At 36.0% G+C, this 22,064-nt stretch overlaps 1 protein-coding gene across 4 annotated transcripts in view; it reads left to right on the forward strand.

The window, feature by feature from the left end:
- Positions 1 to 22,064, forward strand: part of THADA (Thyroid adenoma-associated protein homolog) — a 223,851-nt gene that overhangs the window by 182,237 nt on the left and 19,550 nt on the right. For all 4 annotated transcript variants that reach the window (XM_089092152.1, XM_089092155.1, XM_089092153.1 and 1 more), the window contains exons 18-21: positions 5,516 to 5,703; positions 13,478 to 13,610; positions 14,151 to 14,378; positions 20,548 to 20,706. In XM_089092152.1, the coding sequence (XP_088948278.1) occupies positions 5,516 to 5,703; positions 13,478 to 13,610; positions 14,151 to 14,378; positions 20,548 to 20,706 (708 nt within the window). The remainder of the gene's footprint in view (positions 1 to 5,515; positions 5,704 to 13,477; positions 13,611 to 14,150; positions 14,379 to 20,547; positions 20,707 to 22,064) is intronic.

Below are 22,064 nucleotides of genomic sequence, written 5' to 3' on the forward strand. Positions count from 1 at the left end.
ATCCACTTCCTTGACATTACTTCAAACCTCCAAAAGTCACCTAAATAATCCGATCCAGCTAAGCCTCCATAGATATATATACTCTTTTGACTGGTTACAAATGAGGCACCATGGAAAGCTCTCCCTCTTGGCGAAGCTGCTGCACTGCATTGACGTTTTTACATTCTACAGAGAATGAAATGGAGTCAAAGTTGTTTTGCGAAAGAGATTGAAAAGACGCTGTCTTTCTCTTCCTCGGTCCCCTGGTGTCTTAAGATTTCATCTTTTATGCTTAGTAGTAATATTTACATGAATTAAATATTAAAATAATAATAGTAAAAGTAAAAACGATACTGGTATCTTAACCCTTCAGGCTTATTTGGGCTAACCTTTATAAGAGAGAAAAAACAAGTTTCTTTTAACTGAAAGTAAGGAGCAGCATTAAAACTCAAAATCAACAGAAATCATTCAGTATATGAAGAAGTGTCCCTCACCTCAATACCTTGCTCTTCGCGCGTGCTTCGTACATTCACAAAAATATATCCTAAAAATAACGAATAACAACAATAACGACTGGAATCTTTGTTTGCAGTAAACATGAAATAATTTCTTTTTGATGTTAAGAAGACTAAATTGCATAAACTAGGAATAAATAAGGATGGAGGGTGATATTAGGTAACGAGAATATCGGTCAAGTGGATACTTGACTTACTTACTTGACTTAAGACTAAGACTCCTGCCGATGGTTCGGCGTAGAGAACGATGAGACTAGGTGCCTCCAGGTTGACCTATCACTTGCCAGGCTCGCAGCGTCTTCCACCGGGATGTGGGCTTGGGTGAGGAATTCATCGGCTTTGTGTTTCCCCCTAGTGGGTGGGCTTCCTCTAGGTCGCTTCCATCCGTGTAGGTTGGGGTCGAAGTCGAATGCGACCCGTGCTTGGGCGTTGCGTGGCATGCGAAGGAGGTGGCCGTACCACCGAACAGTGCGCTGGGCGAGCTGCGTCGAGCAATGAGTTTGAGCGGTACGTGACAGGAGAGTCTGGTTGCTAACGAAGTCAGTCCATTGAAGTCTTTCGATTCTTCGGAGATATTTCATCTGTGTGACATCGACGGCGCTGAGGATAGATTTTGCAGCTGGCCACGTCTCCGCTCCATACAGCAGGACGGTGCTGACTGACGCATTGTAAATGCGCATTTTGGTAAAGCGGCTTATGTTTGGCTTTCGCCAGATGCTGCTAAGCCTCCCAACAAGTGCTGAAGCTTTGGTAATTCGAGATGTAAGCTCTTTTGTGATCAAGCCATCCTTCGACAGAATAGATCCCAGGTAAGTGAAGTCTTCAACCACATCTACTCGGTTGTTCCCGATGTTGACTTCCTTTACAGTAGAACGGGACGTGGGAGGCTCAAGGAGCATAACTTTGGTTTTCTGCCAGTTTATCTTCAGTCTAACTTCCAAGGCTTCTTCTGAGAGCACCTGGAGAGCTTAGGTGACCTTTTCGACGGTGCTCGCAACTAGCGCTATGTCGTCAGCGAAGTCAGCATCAGAGAGTAACTGGTCTCCGCACTGAAGCGCATAGTAAACATTTGCTCCGTCGTCGACCTGCCGGGCAGGAATCCGGCTTGCTGGACTCTTCTCTTTCTACGCAAAAAGGTGGAACACCTGTCCAGGAGTGACATGGCGAAGAGTTTACCAGGAACGGAGAGAAGCGTGATCCCACGATAGTTGGAGCAGATTTGACGGCTGCCCTTACGTTTCCAGAGCGACAATGTGATGCCAGCACGCCAGTCATTCGGTATGCTTTCCGTCGTCCATAAAGCTGAGAAGATTAGCTGGAGCCACAGAATCATCGCTGCACCCCCGCACTTGAGGAGTTCTGCAGAAATACCACAGGCGCCGGGGGCTCGATTATCATTTAACTGTTTTACAGCATTTTGGATCTCAGAGGTGGTAAACGGTTGCGATACGAGGTCGGAAGTTGCCTCGGATGTGGTCATGGCTGCTTGAATCAGATCAGGGTCGGGATGAGCAACTGCCTCGGCATTCAGAAGCGTTGAGAAGTGACTGCTCCAGGCAGAGAGTTGGGAAGTGGCAAGTGGATAGCTTCACTTAAATGATTTCTTACACCACTCTGCCTTTCCATTTACAAATAATACAAAATGAGAATATAGAAAACTGCGTATGATATTTAAAATAAGGCAGTAAACAAAAGAAAATGTCACTTTTTATTAATAATAACAAAAGCCTGAATCTGGATGATTCGGCTTCACGTCCGGAAGTCCTTATCAACGGGGAAAAAGCTAAACTAAATTAAACAAAATATATAAAGAAAAGGAAATAACAAAATGACAAATGATAAAAAACATTATTGCGATGTGATTTTTTATCTTTTTTGTTTTGTTTAATTTTTTCCTTTTCTTTATATTTTTGTTTAGTTTCGTTGTTTTCTTTTTTGTCACTTTTTTCCCCGTTGATGAAAGCTTCCGGACGGGAAGCCGAAATACTTCGGCTTTTATTAATAGTAAAAAAAAGAAGTTTTTTTTTGTTATCGTCTACTGTTTTATTCAAAATATTGTACACGTTTCTCAATATTTCATGTCGTTTTATTTATAGCTTCATTTACCTAAGTAGCAGCAATAGTAAAGACGGTAGGTGCAGAGAAGATGAAAGGTAGAATAGCCAAGATGAAGGGTGATTAATCGCAGTGAAAAAAATTACATACGATTGGGAACGTAAGTCTACAAACCAAGATTAGAATATTGGAAGCGACGGTCATGATAGCTGTCAAGTATGGCTATGAAACGTTGACGCTTTGGAAGCCTAGGGAAGATTTGCTAAATTATTTCCAAAAAATTTGTCTAAGGATAGTTTTTGGTACTCTTTTGACTTGTAGTATATCAAATAGTAAGCTCTACGAATAAAGTGGTTCGATCCTACTTCTTAGGGCTATAACTAAGGAAAGATTAAGATTCCTAGGCCATGGCTTACGGATGGAGTATGACAGATTGTCCAAGATTGTGCTTTCTGGCCACTCATCTTGAGCCAAATAAAAAACTGGTCGTCTCTGAATGGTATGGGAGGAGATGATAGAAATTTGGGACTGTATGGGAGGGGATAAAGAGTGAAGCTTTGAATGGGTTAGGTCGGTAGAGGTACCTGTGCAGCTGTATTGGTCATAGGCAACTTGATGCTGCAGTGAGTTGTCAGTAGTATCAGTAGTAGTAGTATATCTTTAAACCGGGGAAAAATGGCCACAAAAAAAATATTGGACATATCCTTAATCTGTTTGGTGAATGATTTTAATAAAATGCTTATTGACAAGAATTAGTTTCACAATATGTCTTTTATACTTATTGTGGTGGCTTGGAAAAGACAGCAAAGGGAACACTTCCTTCGCTAATTTGCTTACTTTAAATATGAAATTTCAACTTTTTATTTTTGTTTATGTTTAGTGTCAAGATAAGATAGATAAGATAAGATTTATTCTTCATTAAATACACATACATTAAATACACATATGACGTGTTACTATTCCCCCAAAGGATTATTGGCCTGTATAGAAGGGAGAAGACAAATGATTTACTTACTCAGAGAAGAAAAACAAAACGAAATTTAAAATGATCACTTACTCACAGAGAGAACAGCAAAAAGGAGAAGAAAAGAAAATATAAATATAATAAAACTATAGAAAACAAAACTAAATAGAATAAATAGACTAAATTAATTAAGTAGATTAAATAGACTCCAAAAAAAACAATAAAAAAAATAAAAAATAAATACATAGGTAAAAATAACTTCTAAGAAGCCAAAGAATTTTTTACATTTTCTTTTAAACAAACCGAATGAGTGGCACCCTTGAGCTGATTCAGGCAACGTATTCAAAACAATATGACTCGGCATTAGAGGATTAAAATCTGACCTTATAAAAGGAGTAAATGGAACTTGAACATGATTTTTCTTATTGCGAAGATTATAATTATTTTGATCAGAGGTTAAAGATAGCGGAACACTTAGGGGTCGGGGGAGGACACCACAAAGCTAAGAAAAAGTAAAACATGCACATGAAAGAATGTACAGTGACTCAAGATCAAGTAATGGGATAACTAATGAACGATTAGTTTCCTGAATGAGGTTTCTAGTATCAAAACATATAATTGGCTTTTCTTCTTCTTCTATTTTCACATGCTGACCATGGTCTACGTTGATACCGATATCCTGATTCAATCAGTATCAAAACATATAATTGGCTTTTTTTCTTCTTCTATTTTCACATGCTGACCATGGTCTACGTTGATACCGATATCCTGATTCAATCAGTATCAAAACATATAATTGGCTTTTCTTCTTCTTCTTCTATTTTCACATGCTGACCATGGTCTACGTTGCGCAGATACCGATATCCTGATTCAATGCCTTCGGCCGGGAGTGTAATGCGGGGTTGGGGGCACATCATCCGACGCCTCTCGTGTTTTCCCCCCAGATGTCTCCAGGTACCTATTTAAAGCTGGATCGACTCTGGCTGAGCTTACAGAGTCACGCCATTGACCTCCAATCCAAACCAAGCAGCCAGCGACACTGGGACTCGGACCCCTTACCTCAAGATTTCAGGTCTGTACCGCTAACCTCTTGGATAGGACGGCTCTGATATATTTATATCGTTGGATTCGTTATTCACATATCTATCAATTAAAGGAGCTAGAATTATGAAATAAGTAAACTTTTTCTTAAAGGATGATCTAAACGTGTTTAAAAAGAGAAAAATGTCTTTAACAATTTTCAAGCACTTTGGGTTTTGCTTTGTACATTTGTAAAAATGTTCTTCAAAAATAAGGAGTGACAGCAAATTTGACTCATATCTTTTTCCCGATAAACATCAATAATTCTTTTAGACGCTAGTTTGACTAAGTCCATTCTAAAGGCAAAAAAGATTGTCAGTACTTAAAGTTTATTTCTTCGCTGAAACATTTGATTCTGAGACAAGCCTACAGCTGTGGCATATGCAGAAAGGACTAGATGCTTATATCATTCTCAGGCTTATATCATTCTCAGGCCAGAATTGTGAAACATTTAAACTTTTACTTGAGAGATGAACTGAACTAACTAAAAAAGAAAAAAAAATTCCTTCCTTCAACAATTGTCAATCTATTTTCAATTTGAAGATAACTACAAAGAAAATTTAAAAATTGAATTCGGTAGATGGATTAGACCTAATTCCTGCTATCGAATGATGGCAAAATTATCGATTAAATAGAAATAGTGAGATCGTAGGGCTACAGAAAAATAACATGCCTAAAACTTAATATTCTGGTAAATTTTATTATACTTTTTTTTGGAATAGTGTCAGACGAAAAAAGGGGAATTCTTATAGGTCCGAAATTCTGAAAATCAAAAGTCTTAGGTATAATTATTATTTAAGAATATAATCAAAAGAAAAGAATGTTCCCGCACAGTTTTCATAAACCCTGAGTGCGTAAGTAAGCCCAGAAATCAATCACATTCTTTCCACCTAATTATTAATGAAACCAACGGTGTTTTTAGGTGAGTTTGCTTATCGGTCATCTCACATCCAATCTACCGCTTGGGAATGCTGGAACAGATCTGCTGTCGGATGATATGTGTTTACACTATGGTCAACTTCTTTTGGACACTCTGTTAGATTCAAAACATCGTGGTGCATTTGAACAAGCTGGTGTGGGGTTTACAATGGTCTGCGCTGCTTTCTTCAAGTAAGATTAACCGGCTAATCTTAAATCAAAACTGTGCAAAAACAATTTGTCAACTGTTAAAAACAGGCTGTTTGATTCTTACACGACAAAATAAAAAACAAGTTTTTTCTACTGAATGTAAGGAGCAACATTAAAACTTAAAACAAACAAAAATTACTCCGTATATGAGGGGGGGCTGCCCCCTCCTCTATTCCCCTCTCTTCACGCTAACGTTTTTAGTGCTTTAAAAAAAGGTTCTGATTCTAATTCAACGGCCCTTGTGTTTCAGGAATCGGGAAAAAAGATCGAACTTTAGCGTAAATTGTGGGGTATAGAGGAGGGGGCAGCCCCCTCATATACGGATAGTTTTTGTTAGTTTCAAATTTTAATGTTGCTCCTTACTTTCAGTAGAAAAAACTTGCTTTTTTATTTAATTTCTGATCGTTTCCCAAATAATCCCAGGCAATCCACCTCCCCCTCCGCAAAAAATTCCTCCATAGAACTTTCCTCCCGCGCAAAATCCTCCCCCCCCCCCGGGAAATTACCACATGATAATTCCATCCTCGCTGCGAATTCCAACTAACAAATTTCTTGCGGACGATTTCGCCTGAAAAATATCCCTTAGCATAATTTTTCTAAAAAAAAAAGACTTTTTTTTTATTCAACTTCTGACAGTTTTTCATCTCATGGCCAAATTCCCCACACGAGGAAAATTTTTCTCGGAAATACCCCCAAATGATTTTTTTCCTGCGAAAAATATCCCCACATAGAAATTCTCCTGGTGATAATTTCTCCATGGGGAAATTCTCCAGTGGGAAATCCCCCCACGTAACAATCCCCTATAGAATTCCAAAACTGCTGAAAATTTCCCCCGGACAATATCCCAGAGCGTTTCCACATATAAAATGGGGTCGCCAACTAGAAAGTAAGACATATAAGACGAATTTCGTATATAAATTGTGGCAAATTCCCCCATTTGGAGATTTCCCCAGAAGGTTCACCTCAGAAACTCTCCCCCTAGAAATTTACCCCTAGAAAATCCACCGCTAGAAAAAAACCCCCCAGAAAATCCCCCTCCAGAAAAACGTCTGTATACTTTCCAATAACAAATGCTATATGTAAACAATGGCCAATTTTATAACTTTTGGCTCTTCCTCTGGGGGCTGTGGGGGTTCATGTCATCATACCCAAAGACATAGTAATTGGACATTTCAAGTATACTGAACAAAATGGGTATCTCAAGATTTTGATCGGACGGTTTTTGGGAAAAAAGGGCACGGGAGGGGGGCTAGCTGCCCTCGATTTTTTGGGTCACTCAAAAAGGGGACTCGGACTTCTAATTTCCATTCAAACGAGTCCTCTCTCAATATTGTAGGACAATTGGTTCGATGTGGTCACTCTGGGAAGAACAAAAAAGATGGAATAAACACACATCAGTGATCTTTTTCCGGGCAAAAAACGAGAAATTCCATTTTTTTTTTTTAAATGGGAGCTCGAAAACTCTGCATTAGTGTTATCTGGTACGCTGAATTTTATGGTGCAATTTTCAATAGAACTCCTTGGCTTTTGGGGGATGTTTCCTCTCTTTTTCGAAAATCAAGGGAATTTTCTCAGGCTCTTAGCTTCTGATGGGTAACATGAAACTTAATGAATCTTATATATTTGGAATCAGCTTAAAAGGCCAATTCTTTTAATGTATCTACCGTTATCAAAATTCTGTTTTGGAGTTTTGGTTACTATTGGGCCAAGTCACTCTTTACTTATAGTCCGTTACCATGAACTGTTTGATATCAGGGTTATCACTGATCAAAAGATAAATATCACTGTGCAAGCCGTACAAAAAATTCTTCCTTAGTGTGTTTGTGTTTTTAGAAATCTCCTAAAAACCTTTTTTGTGTGTGTTTGTGTGTTTTGCACTTACAAGTCAATTTCTGTGTTGGTGTTTACGTCAAAACTTCAAACTGATTTTATGATGAGATAGGTTGACGGAAAAAGAATTATATTGTGTCCTTAGATTTCTATTGGTATTTTTTTTTCTTTATCTTCGAACGTCAAAATTTAGTACAAGTTCTAAAAAATTACTGTTATTGCCAAAAAGGAATGTTTGGGCTGAGAAAATAGCACAAAAAAAGCCCTGGTTTTAGACCGGGGCAAAGTTATCAAAACACGTCAAGAGGGTTCGGGTTAGAGCAGAAGCTTTGAAAAGTGTGGGATGGGGCTGGAGTATTCATCACTCACATGTCTGCTTCAAATGGCTTAGCATTCATAGGATGGTAGTGGTAGCTGTTGCAATCAAGAAAAAGAATTTTAAAAAGGTCTTACTAGGTGGTAAAAAAATATTTTTTAGAAGATTTCCTCTGTTTTTCATATATTGTTTGTAAGTTTTACCATATGTTGTAATAGAATTCGATATAATTGTATAATGTTTTGCGTTTTTACCAGCAATAGATAGCAGTTAAAACCTATGTTCAATAGCAACACCAGTGAAAGAAATTTACACGACAGAATACCATTCTGTGGTAAAATTAGTCTGGAAAGTTAAAATCAGGTTTTATAATACCAAAAGGTAATATTTTATTCTACAATTTTTAATGGGAACTACATGGCAAAGGTTTTTAGAGTTATATATTTGATAACTTTTAGGCTCTTCATGCTACGTGCAACGTGCAACGTGCCTAAAACGTTGCCTTCACGTGAAGGTATTACTTACTTGCAGTCGTTCCTTTATCTTAATTCTTTAGCAATTGTCGCCATCTGCTTTTATTATTATTTTTATCTTACAAAAGAAGATGATTTTTTGCTGAACTGAATATATTTTACCCGAGTACGAGGGGGGGACTAGAAAATGCTTTCCCATGGAGTCACGACAGTGAGGAACGATTTTAAAGAAGCAAAATTTTGAGATAGAACGAAAGTGAATTTTTCAGGGCAACAGTTTCTGGTCAGGAATTTATATAAGAAAACACCGTTATAATTAGATCGTTTAACCGAATATTGTGGATTCATTTTTATATATAGTGCAAAATTTTGTGAGGCTGTCTTTTAGCTAGACGTACTGAAATATTTGCGGAGGTGATGGGGTCAAAAATCTTTGGTAATGCGCCATTTGCGTAAAACGTCTAAATACGGTGCTTGAAATAGGCCAAAAGAAGTCTTAGTTGCGTATGATGACAATTGTTGGGCCAAGTACAGTTGCGTCCGGTACAATTAAGTAAAGAGTGACCCACGCTAAAAATAACTGAAGTTCTAAAAAAAAAGGAATTTGATAACAGAGCGTCTTGAAAAAATCTGCTTTTCGGGTTCAGTTCAAATAGGTAACTTTTAATAAGTAAAGAGCTACCAATGCTAATAATAACTGAAGCTCTAAAAAAAGAATTTTGATAGTAGAGCGTCTTGAAAAAATCTGCTTTATAGGATGAGTTCAAATAGGTAGCTTTTAATAAGTTAAAATCTCCACATCAAAGGCAGTTTAAGTTTTTTTTTTATCGGACATATAAACTTGCTAAAGTGTTTAAAACTATGCTTGTATTTGTAGTCATCTGAGTATTAACAGTTTCTTGACATGTGCAGTATTTCGTAGTTTTTACCCTGGTACCCATTACAGGACATCCATTATGCCCGACATAAAATTGTGTTTGGCACTATTTGAGTGAGTGATGGCTCGCCTACCTCATGTGAAGTAAATGTCCGTCTGCGAATGCGGCTGAAGATCCGCTTAGGAAATGTCTCCGACTTATGACCCATTTCCGGAAATATTCTAAAATATTTGTTTTTTTTTTATTCCACAATGATATAATATTTTGATGACGCGCTACTCAATATCATATATTACAGATTAAATATTTGACAAAGGCTCGGATTTTCATTTAGTGTATAAATATTGACTGTACTATACGATCTTCAATGGCCCTATTTCTATTTTATAGAATTATAGTACTGACGGGTTTTCTTAGCTCCTCGACTTCTTAAATTCAGGGGGGGGGGGGGGAAATTCAATCGTCTGGAAAGTGTCTCTTTAGGTCGAATATTGCAAAACACTGCAACTCTTCTGCTTGTTGGGTCGTCGGGGGGAATTTCGAAAAATTTATGATTATCCTTTATAAAGTTCATAAATCGGTCGATGTCTGTCGGTATACACAGAACGGCTAAAGTCGTTCTCTTAAAGTATCAGGGCCACTAAAAATGAAATCTGATTTTTTAAGCTGGTTAAGTTGAAACTTACATAACCATATACGTTGTTAAAAAAAAATTAGGAGAACCCGGGAATTAAATTTTTAATGCAAAAGACCTTCAAAAAAATAAGAAGAACCTGGGAATTCAGTTTTTAATGCAAAAGACCTTCCCATGCAATTAGGTAGTTTTAGGCTTTGCGTGCGCCAAGTTTGAAAATAATGAACGTGTGTGAAAAATCAGCTAAAAATGAGCGAAAAGAATATATTATCATGGAGCTCTAAATGTTTAACTTTACTGATGGCTTTAGTAAAATACAAACACTGCCATAAATCAAAGCTATGCAGTAATACAGATATTAATAACGTTAATTAGGATTAAAAACTTACAAATGTTATTAGTACATTGACTTACCCAGACAAACATCTTTTTAGCAAGGCTACTTAGGCTATTCTATTATATTTATCCCTTTGGTTGACTATTGACATATAAATAAAATCATGATTTTCTTCTGTGTTCAAAAATGTAACTTTTGCTACTTAATTTTTACACATTCCCACTAGCCTGCTTTACATAACAGTTTTACCACCTTTTTTTTATTGTTGTAAAGGTCGACGATCCGATATTGATAAATTGGGTATTACATTGTTTGGTTGGGTTTGTTTGTAAACAAGAAAAGTTTGTTCCTTTTCGCGATTCAGTTTGGCAACAGAGGGGAGCATTTACGCTACAAAAAGCTCTGAATAGTTGTATAACAAGCAAAAGAAAAATCGTTGAAAATCCCGGGTTTCGAATATGAATAGACCGAATATTGAGTCAGGGGCAAAAAAAATGTTTTTTTTTACGTCTTCGGTACGTTTTCATTTCATCTCATCTATTTATTATTATTCTATTTTTGGTAGTCATTGTTCAGCAGCACACGTTTTATTCATTTCATTTCTATTTATAGTACACGTTGTATTCATTTCATTTCTGTTTATTATTATTCTATTTTTGGTAGTCATTGTTCAACAGCACACGTTTTATTCATTTCATTTCTATTTATTTTCATTCTATTTGTGGTAATCATTGTTCAGCAGCACAAGTTTTATTCATTTCATTTCTATTTATAGCACACGTTTTACTCATTTCATTTCTATTTGTTATTATTCTATTTTTGGTAGTCATTGCTCAGCCGCACACGTTTTATTCATTTCATTTCTATTTATATTATTCTATTTTTGGTAGTCATTGTTCAACAGCACACGTTTTATTCATTTCACTTCTATTTATTTTCATTCTATTTGTGGTAGTCATTGTTCAGCAGCACACTTTTTATTCATCTTATTTCTATTTATAGCACACGCTTTATTCATTTCATTTCTATTTATAGCACACGTTTTATTCATTTCATTTCTATTTATTTTTATTCTACTTTTGGTAGTCATTGTTCAGCAGCACAAGTTTGTAGTTTTAGCTTTTGGTGTGCTGCTGATGAGTTTTTTTCTTTGATTTATATCAAACAACTGTACTACCACGTCTACTAAGACGTCGGATTTGGATTTTTCCTGTTCTAATCCCACTTGATTTTTTCTCCTTTTTTAAAAATGTCCCTTTTATTGCTAAATTTTTACATATTCCCACTAGTCTATATATGTTCAATAGCCCGAAAACATAATAAGCATGTCATCCTGTTGATTATTGTTTACTCGACGCTCAGCTGCAGATAAATTAGGTTTTACAAACGTTTGTTGAACTTGTTTTTTAACAGGAAAAGTTTCCGCGTTCCTTTTTTCCTGTTCTAATCCCACTTGATTTTTTCTCCTTTTTTAAAAATGTCCCTTTTATTGCTAAATTTTTACATATTCCCACTAGTCTATATATGTTCAATAGCCCGAAAACATAATAAGCATGGCATCCTGTTGATTATTGTTTACTCGACGCTCAGCTGCAGATAAATTAGGTTTTACAAACGTTTGTTGAACTTGTTTTTAAACAGGAAAAGTTTCCGCGTTCCTTTTTTCCTGTTCTAATCCCACTTGATTTTTCTCCTTTTTTAAAAATGTCCCTTTTATTGCTAAATTTTTACATATTCCCACTAGTCTATATATGTTCAATAGCCCGAAAACATAATAAGCATGCCATCCTGTTGATTATTGTTTACTCGACGCTCAGCTGCAGATAAATTAGGTTTTACAAACGTTTGTTGAACTTGTTTTTAAACAGGAAAAGTTTCCGCGTTCCTTTTTTCCTGTTCTAATCCCACTTGATTTTTTCTCCTTTTTTAAAAATGTCCCTTTTATTGCTTAATTTTTACATATTCCCACTAGTCTATATATGTTCAATAGCCAGAAAACATAATAAGCATGTCATCCTGTTGATTATTGTTTACTCGACGCTCAGCTGCAGATAAATTAGGTTTTACAAACGTTTGTTGAACTTGTTTTTAAACAGGAAAAGTTTCCGCGTTCCTTTTTTCCTGTTCTAATCCCACTTGATTTTTTCTCCTTTTTTAAAAATGTCCCTTTTATTGCTAAATTTTTACATATTCCCACTAGTCTATATATGTTCAATAGCCCGAAAACATAATAAGCATGTCATCCTGTTGATTATTGTTTACTCGACGCTCAGCTGCAGATAAATTAGGTTTTACAAACGTTTGTTGAACTTGTTTTTAAACAGGAAAAGTTTCCGCGTTCCTTTTTTCCTGTTATAATACCACTTGATTTTTTCTCCTTTTTTAAAAATGTCCCTTTTATTTCTTAATTTTTACATATTCCCACTAGTCTATATATGTTCAATAGCCCGAAAACATAATAAGCATGTCATCCTGTTGATTATTGTTTACTCGACGCTCAGCTGCAGATAAATTAGGTTTTACAAACGTTTGTTGAACTTGTTTTTAAACAGGAAAAGTTTCCGCGTTCCTTTTTCGCGATCCATTTTTAGCAGTAATGGAGAGAATTTACCCACTTAAAAAAATATAGGTGTACAGCAACTAAAAGAAAAATCGACGAAATCCCGGTTTTCAGGTTTGAATAGACAAAAGATGGAGATGGAGCCAAAAAATGTTTTTCATTTTGATGTCCTTCATAGTTTAAACGTTTTTTCCTGCGTATTTTCCTTCCTTCCTTACACAAATTTTTTCCTTGCTTCCTCACAAAATGTTTGATGTGATAGCTAACCTAAACACCGCCTTTTACTTTTCATGGAAAGACTAAGAAAAATACAAGGACTGCAGCTTTTGAATTTTCTCTTTCGGTTTGTATTTCTTCTTCTATATGAGTCAATGATGCATGCATTTTTCACAATAAGTAAAATTTGGCATTTTTCCAATCTCATTGGATTTTTAATTCCCAGTTATACTTTTAGAAGGATTTCTATTTGGTTTCCTAGTGCCTCAAGTGTACGTGCCACAGCGCCACCAGTGCCACTACTGATGGTACTAGGGTATTGTATCGCGGCCGTGGTGGTGCCACGGGTTCTACGAGTCTGCCCTCTGTTTCTACGGGTTTTCCAAATCGGCCCTAACAATTTCCTTTCGCAAATTAGTGGTATCTTACTGTTAGTTTTCAATTTATAAGTTGTGCTAACTTTTCCTTGTTATGTTTGCTATTCTAATTTTTGTATTTGTGCTCCCTTTTAGGTCAAATCAACCCAAATTGTGCGAAAGACCAAGTTTTTGGCTAGAAAATATGCTACATGAGTTACAAAGTGGCACTGATGTTTCACAATATTGTGCTACAAGAAGGAGTGCTGGCTTACCATACATGGTCCTGGTGAGTACTAGTAAAAAAAAGCTAGTTTAAATGGTGGAAATACAGCGTAACTATAGAAATATTTGCCTAATATTATTTAAAGGAGCTAACTTTCGAAAAATACTTCTATAACAACATTTGTGGTGCTTCAAGAGACGCTGGAAAAATAAGTTCCTCTTCCCCTTGGAATTTGTTGTGCGCACCCGTGGAGAACGTTGTCGTAGCAAATAAATGCTTTACGAAAATCTTTGAAGACCCTGGTAGAGAGAGAGAGAGGCAAGTTGATGAGAAGAATAAAGTATAGAGAGTGATCAAGTAGGAAAAACATAAAGAATTATTTAATCTAGTAATAAATTTAAAATTCCTTATATAAGTGAATCTTCCTAGTTATTAGTACTTGGTCTCCTGCAATAATAAATTATTCCATTCTTCCATTTCATAAGCTGTTCCAGAAAACTAATTTTCCGTGGCTTGTAATCGAACCCTTATTGTTGAAGTCATCGTTTGGTCGAATTAGTTTGAATTTATTTTTCATTGTAATTATATTAATTTTTGTTTCAGGGAATATTACATGGTGAGCTTAGTGTTTCGTCATCAATTTTGTTCACACATGCAATGACTAAACTTCTTCATGTAATTGAAAGCAAGACGAGCTTAAACTCAAAAATTCACGCCTACAACATCTTGCGAGCATTGTATCGAGATACAAAATTGGCAGAGGTTGTTCACCCGTTTATTGCTGATGGCCTAAGATTGGCAATTATTGGCACGAGGAGTCCTCTATGGATTGTAAGTTATGATTCACATACTTTTTAAAGATATCAGGCTCTTATATAAAACTTGAGTCGCCCCAGCCGACTGGTTAGCACGCTAGACTTGAAATCCTATACCCGTTAGGGCAGGGGTTCAAGCCCTGGTGTCGCTAGTTATGTGGTTTAGGATGGTGGCCTGTGGCATGAATCTCTAAGCTCAGCCAGAGTCGACCCAGCTCTCAATGTTTACGTGGAGAAATCTGGGTCGTTGGTTATGTGGTTTGGGATGGGGGCCTGTGGCATGAATCTCTAAGCTCAGAGAGAGTCGACCCAGCTCTCAATGTTTACGTGGAGAAATCTGGGTCGCTGGTTATGTCGTTTGGGATGGGGGCCTGTGGCATGAATCTCTAAGCTCAGATAGAGTCGACCCAGCTCTCAATGTTTACGTGGAGAAATCTAGGTCGCTGGTTATGTGGTTTGGGATGGGGGCCTGTGGCATGAATCTTTAAGCTCAGAGAGAGTCGACCCAGCTCTCAATGTTTACGTGGAGAAATCTAGGTCGCTGGTTATGTCGTTTGGGATGGGGGCCTGTGGCATGAATCTCTAAGCTCAGACAGAGTCGACCCAGCTCTCAATGTTTACGTGGAGAAATCTAGGTAGCTGGTTATTTGGTTTGGGACGGTTGTCAGTGGCGTTAATCTGTAAGCTCTGTAAGTCGACCCAGCTCTAAATTGTACCTCTGAAAAATATGGCGATGGTGAACAGGAAGGGTGTACGAAAGCCCCGGATAACTAGCCCCAGACTAAAAGCCTTAATATAACTGTAAGAACTACTAGGTTCTTATCTTGAGTAGCACCAAGGGCAGGGAACCTTCAATCCCTCTTGCTTTTGATAGTTTTTCTTTGCTATGGTTTAGTTTAGCTAACCTAAAGTTATCTTTGCTAGGAAATTCAATAGAATATTTTGATCCTCCTGAGTTGATTTCCCTCTATTGAAAATAAAGGAAGAAAATAAATACTTTAAGTAAGTTTGGTGGCTGCCCACAATTGCTAATTACACATTTCTGTATATAGGCAGTAGAGCGGAACAAAATTTTTCTTGGATATTATTGCTTGATAAGATGGGGAATAACGAATTACCTTGCACTTGCTCTAAGCAAAGGTGTTGGTTACCCTCAAAACAGTGCAAGGCTAATTCTTTTGGTCGTATATCGTGCTCAAGCTCAGAAGTCAGGATACCTAACCTTATGTAGCTGATAAGAATTATCCACAGCATTAGCGAATAAAATTGAATGCTAGTGTTTTCGAGTGGTGAGTTGTGTCGCTAAATATTTATTATTGCTGTTCATACAAACAAGCAAAAATTTAGAAATTCGGAATTAAAGCACATGTTGGAAAGCTTCTATTGTCCAATCTCTATGTTAACACTGTAAATTGCAGTGTCAGCTTACACCAATAATAATAGTAAAAAAAAAAAAAAAAAAAAAAAAAATGCATTTTCTCCTCAAATTCTGTAGTTGCAGGTTTCGCATGAATGTCTTGAAACTTATATATGTAGCATTGAACAACAAAATTCTGGAGTGAGTCAGCTTGTCAGGTCTACAAAAGCCTCGTAAGTGCAAACAATATATAAAAACTTTTTTTACATTAAAATGGGAGGATTTAATTTCTTACATTCCGCAATGGGGAACCAAGAATTAATTTTGAAACAGGCCAAATTATGAAGAAGGAAGGTATGAGATCTTTAACTTACTACTTTATATACTGTATAGACTATATGCTATATATCTGTATACTTATTAGTATATACCTGCATATCAGCATGACATCTATATGTATTGATGAAGAATATGGCGGTACATTTGTTTTTTGTTGTTTTTTTTCGTATTCGTTTACTTAATTAGCTATCGCGACAGTAAAAAGGAATGCTTTGTTATGCTAATTTTACAATCACAAAGAAAATGAAAAAAGGTAGCCTATTAAATCCTCTAAAAGCATAGGACATGAAGGAGTTTGTAAGTCTGTCCCTACGGCAATTCAATTTTCAATTTATTTCAATTTAGTAATTACTACTATAAATACATAAATACACTTAAGCGCTAGAGGTCCCAAGAAGCATAGCTTGTAGAGGACCTCGTATCAATCACAAAATCCACACAAAACAAATCAGGGAAGGAAAAAATACAACAATATCTAAAAAATATAAACACAATGCGAAAAAAATCAACCCCCCCCCCCAAAAATAAAAAAACTGCTACACAATAACCTTTGACTTAATTTTATCCAAACTGGAAATGTCCTGTAATTTATTAAAAGTCCAAACTATTAATAATAATATTAAACAACGGGGTTCGAATCTGATTCAACATAATAAGAGAAGAGAAAATAAAAAAAAACTGTATAAAGTAAATCGGAAAAAATAGATAAAGCAAAATGAATAAACAAATAAAGAAAAAAAATGAAATTACATCAAGCCTTGGAGAATATTTTTCTGCAAAGAGAAGAGGAGTTTTTGATAAGAGAAAGTTCACTGGGAATAGAGTTCCAAAGAGCAATTGCTCTATAAATTGGTGACCTCTGAGCTGCTGAGGATACCCTTTTAGGCAGCCGAAATTGGTGAACAGAGCTACGAAGCAAAGTCTGGCACTTACGTGTTGATGCTAGATCAAAGTAGGATAAGATGTTTGGAGGAAGCGAGAAATTGAAGGCTCGATGAGCTAGTTTTAGGTTCTGCTTCTTGATAACCATATCTAAGGCATCTAGACCTGTATCACTGTAAAGATCAGCTGTAGGATAGAGTCGGGGAAGGCGAAAAGTTGCCTTCACCGCTCTATTCTGTGCTGTTCGGAGTTCCCGAAGGGAAGGATAGTTAGTATTGCCCCATACAGTGCAGCAATAAGAAAGATAAGGAAGGACAAATGCATAGTAAAGAGAAAGTATTACATTGGGAGGAAGAGTTTGATGGGCACGATGAAGCATAGACACTTGACGAGAAATTATAGAATGTGTGTAACAAATATGAGTTTTGACAGACAGAAAAAAATCAATGTGCACACCAGCATGTCTAACACAAGAGCATTAGAGAATTATATCAGTACCATAAGAAAGCAAAGGTTTCTTGGGAGTGTTCAAATATATGTTAGGGGATTTAAAGATAAATAGTTCTACTCTTAGAGGTATTCAACAGCATCCCGTTCTGCTCACACCAATCACGCACATGGTTGAGCAGGAACTGAGCCTTAGCAACAGCAGAGGGCAGATCATTAGAAACCACGAAAAAATTACTATCGTCTGCAAACAAAACAGTGTGGGTATCAAGGTTGGGAAATGGAGGAAGGTCATTAATATAAGTAAGAAAGAGGAGTGGTCCCAAAACTGAGCCTTGAGGTACCCCTTTGGAAACCGAAGCTAGATCAGAATATTTCCCATCGTAACACACAAACTGAGATCTATTAGACAGGTAAGATTTAAACCATTCAAAGGCAATTCCCCGAACTCCAAGTAGAGACAGTTTTCCAGTAAGACAAAATGATCTACCATGTCGAAATCTTTATAAAAATCAAGAAACAGTCTTAGAACACAGCGACCCTTGTCTATGTTAACACACACGAATTCTGTAGCGTCAACTAGAGCACATGCAATAGAGAGTTTAGGCCAGAAGCCATACTGGTGATCAGGCAGAATAGAACCACTTCCAGTTCAAGCACCAGTAGACAGGAACGAAAAAAACCTCTTATGCAAAACCTTTTGAAGCAATTTAGATAAAATTGGGAGAAGTGATATAGGTCTATAATTTGACACTAAGCTGGGGTTACCCTTCTCAAAAAGAGGGAGTACTTTTACAATTTTAAACGAATCAGGGTATACACCTTTTGAAATAGATAGATTAAAAATATGGGTAAGATGTTCAACAACAAAAGAAGAAACAGACTTGAGCACATGGTTTGTTAGTCCAAGCGCATCAGCTGTATTACTGCTACTTAAAGAGGAAATGAAATCACAGATCTCTATGCTTGAACAATGAGTTAGAAAAATACTTCTCTCAGCTGGTGAAGGTTTACCTAGTTTAGGAAAGGAGGGGGTCTTAACAGTTGGTAGGGTGGTAAAGTAAGAGTTGAAGGCACTAGGTACAGCTGCTTTTTCAATAGTTGAACTATCTGCATTCTTGAAGGCAGTATGTTGTTTCTTTGATTGTTTCCTACGAGATAAAGCTTCATTAACTACACTCCAAACTTTCTGTAAATTACCTTTGCATTCCTGAATTTTCAAAAAAAAATAATTCTTCTTAGCTAGTCTAATTGTTGATGTTAATACATTCTTATAATGTTTATGCTTTGATAAATCATCAGGATCAAGGCTTTTTCAAGCCAGTTTAAAAAGTTCTGACTTCTGCATTGTTGATCTCACAAGACTAGGAGACATCCAAGGCATTTTGGGTTTATATTTACTAGAAGACTTCACTAGTGGAAAATTTTTTTCAATTAGTGTTTGTAGCCGACTCATTAATGAGGCTGAAGCCCTATTAACATCTTCAGAATTCATTACTGAACACCAATCACTAGCACTAAGATCAGACATAAGGTTATGAACATTGCTCTGACTATAAATTCTTGAATAAGACTCACCTCTGGTATCCTTTTGGCTCAAAATATTAATTCTGAGAACAGCAAAGGAAGTTAAAAAATGGCCAAAGAAATCAGAAAAATTAATACCAGAGGAAAATTTAGTATCATTTTTAGAAGACAGAAAAAAGTTTTCAATCGTAGTTGCAGAAGATCTGACTGGATCAACACGAGTAGGAAAGAAAATGCAAGGAACAAGGCCAGAGGAAGAAGTAGATTCAAAAAAACGGTCAGACTCATTGTCACACCCAATTTTCAATAAATTGCAGTTAAAGTCTCTAAGCATAAAAACATTTCTCGAAGCAAGCTTATCAACTGAGTACATTTCATCAATTAATAATATGATTTGATTGAAATAATATGATTTTGTAATTTTTTTATTTTATTTTGTATTGTAGAATCATAATTATTTTAAATCAGTTTTAATGACTTTAATCAAATTAAACAAAATGAATTTTATAAGTTTGATAAAAAATAAATTAATGTAATAAACATAATAGTAAATAAATATAAATTAATTGAATGCAAGTAACTGAGTTGATCAGATGTGAAACCCATAAAATTCACTTTTTAATATATTTGTACCTTATTTCAGCATTAATGCATTTGATCAACTTTACGCTTTTTACGCTCGTAAAATGTTCTTAGGAAGTATGGATTGATATAAAAAATGAATGAATGCTCTTATGTGAATGCTCTTATGTGAATGCTCTTATAACCAATGAATGCTTCTTTCTCGTCTTGATGTTCAACCCAGGACAAAATATGACCTTCTCGGTTTTGCTTCGTGCCGTCCTGAGCTTACATTATTTGAGTATGGTTAAGACTTTTCAGGACATCAAAGTTGGGTCTAGACATCTGAATGAATGGAAAGTCTTATTGCCCATAAAAACACATGAATGTGTTATAATGGAGTTAATAGAAAATAAAACATTCGTACAAGAAAACAAATAAAAGATAAACTAATAATCATTGCCTGGAAAATATACGAGGCTGATATAGCCTTTCAAACAATATTTCACGGCGACTCTCAGCTGCAGCTCTCAGCTCACAGTTCGACTAAGGTCATATTAGAGTGTGCTTAAGCGCTCCCTTCATATTCAGTCATAAGGTAAAGAAAGGTAAAGAATATGGCATTGAGCATTACAGTCCCTACCGGCGGTGCTGATCTCCGTTTCTTGGCCCTTCAGCCAGGAAGTGCACTGGGGTGTTAGGGGCCAACCATCCTGTGCTTTCGCACACCCTTCCTGTTTACCTTCCCCAGATTTCTCCAGGTACCCATTTAAAGCTGGGTCGACTCTGGCTGAGCTTACAGTTCATCAGTCATAAGACTAAGTTATAAGACATAAGTCATGAGAAGACTACTACTTCTTCAGTCATAAGAAGGCACAAAAATACTGGAATTTTTTTTTACCAGATGATTGGCACTTTAATATGAAAATCAGCATTGTTTCTTCTATTTGAATCTTCTTGGCTGTTTCTTTTGTTTATTAAATAAATTTGGCTCCTGAACTGTTCTGAACCATTAACTACTATTTTACCAAATTTAGCGTTTCTTTGATTTTATATATGCTTGTTTTTGTAGGAAAGGAATGCAAGTACGCTCATGTTCAGTGCTCTTATGACAAGGGTGTTTGGAGTGAATCGCCCTGCAGATCCAGCGAATCGTAGTGCAGGAATTACATGGAAAATATTTTTTCAAAAATATCCTGCCCTTTACTCGTTTCTACTTTCGGAATTGTCGGTAATTTTCTTTTTTTTTAATATTTGGAGAGTATTTTTTAAATTAAACTACCATTATAATTACATTAAATTACCATTACCATAAATTTAGAGGGTATTTAGATCACTCCAGAAAAATTGATCTTGAAAGTTGCTAAGGTGACTTTCTTTTAAACTTTTTCTGTCTATATTTGGAGGGTATTTTTAAAACTAAATTACCATTCATAATTTGAGATAAAACACGCTTCTTTGGGAAATTGAATTTTATTTTATGTGCGTTCTGGATTTGACGGGATTAACTCAGTTGTATTTTCTGATCTTTACTTTAGTTTTCGTGTTATTTTAAATTTGTAATATTGGATTTATCACACTAGTAAAAAAGAAGGAACAAATGAATGAAAAAAAAAGGAAAATCACTGTATTTGTAAGGTATTTTTAAAACCAAATTACCATTCATAATTTGAGATAAAAATACACTTGTTTGGGAAATTGAATTTTATTTTATGTGCGTTCTGTATTTGACGGGATTATCTTAGTTGTATTTTCTGATCTTTACTGTAGTTTTGGTGTTATCTTAAATTATGATATTGGATTTATCACACTAGTAAAAAAGAAGGAACGAATGAATCCCCCATCGCACTGGTCTAAGACTACTCCTATGGCGTGTGTTTGTCTAATTCGTGCAATAATAATCCGCTAAATTTAAGCTATACCCCAAGTTCTACTAGTTTTTTCTTATATTATTATTATATGAATTATTTAAAAATAGGAAAATAATGGTGTAATATGGCTTTTTGAACTAGTAATTTTTGGTTCCTTTTTTCACTATGTATTTCTCTCAATGTAAAAAGTGTTTGTAAAAAGTATCTACTGTTGGTGCTTGTATCTTTCAGCTATCCTGTTAAACCAGCTTTGGTAGCTACGGTAGATATGGTAGACGAAAAACGGGAAGGAGTCTGACTCTCCTGGGCATGGGTGTAGTTTAATTTTGTATAGTTTTATTTTGTATTTATATTATTCTGTTGACATCCAACGGTGTACACCCCCCTCCCCTCCAAGTTACTTGTGTGTAGGTTTTTTTTTTAGGTTTTTCTTGCATTTTTACGGATATTTAGGCAAAAACCGGAAAACAAAATGGTAGTCAAAGTTATAATGTAGCCCCTTTCGAGGTTATAATGTTATAATGTAACCAAAGTTATAATGTAGCTTACCAACCTGTCGAGCAACAAAGCCCTCCCCCTCCTGTTTAATCCCAAAATCAAAGATTTGTCACTGAACTAAGCGCTTCGTTGCTGTATAAAATATTCAGTGTCTCTACTCCCTCAAAACGTATTTAAGTAGCTCCCTAACCATTCTTTGTGCAGAAAGAATTAAAAAACT

Source organism: Artemia sp. Qi Xiang Cuo, chromosome 7 (assembly GCF_049724085.1).
Source record: "Artemia sp. Qi Xiang Cuo chromosome 7, ASM4972408v1, whole genome shotgun sequence".
NCBI classification, from domain to species: domain Eukaryota; kingdom Metazoa; phylum Arthropoda; class Branchiopoda; order Anostraca; family Artemiidae; genus Artemia; species Artemia sp. Qi Xiang Cuo.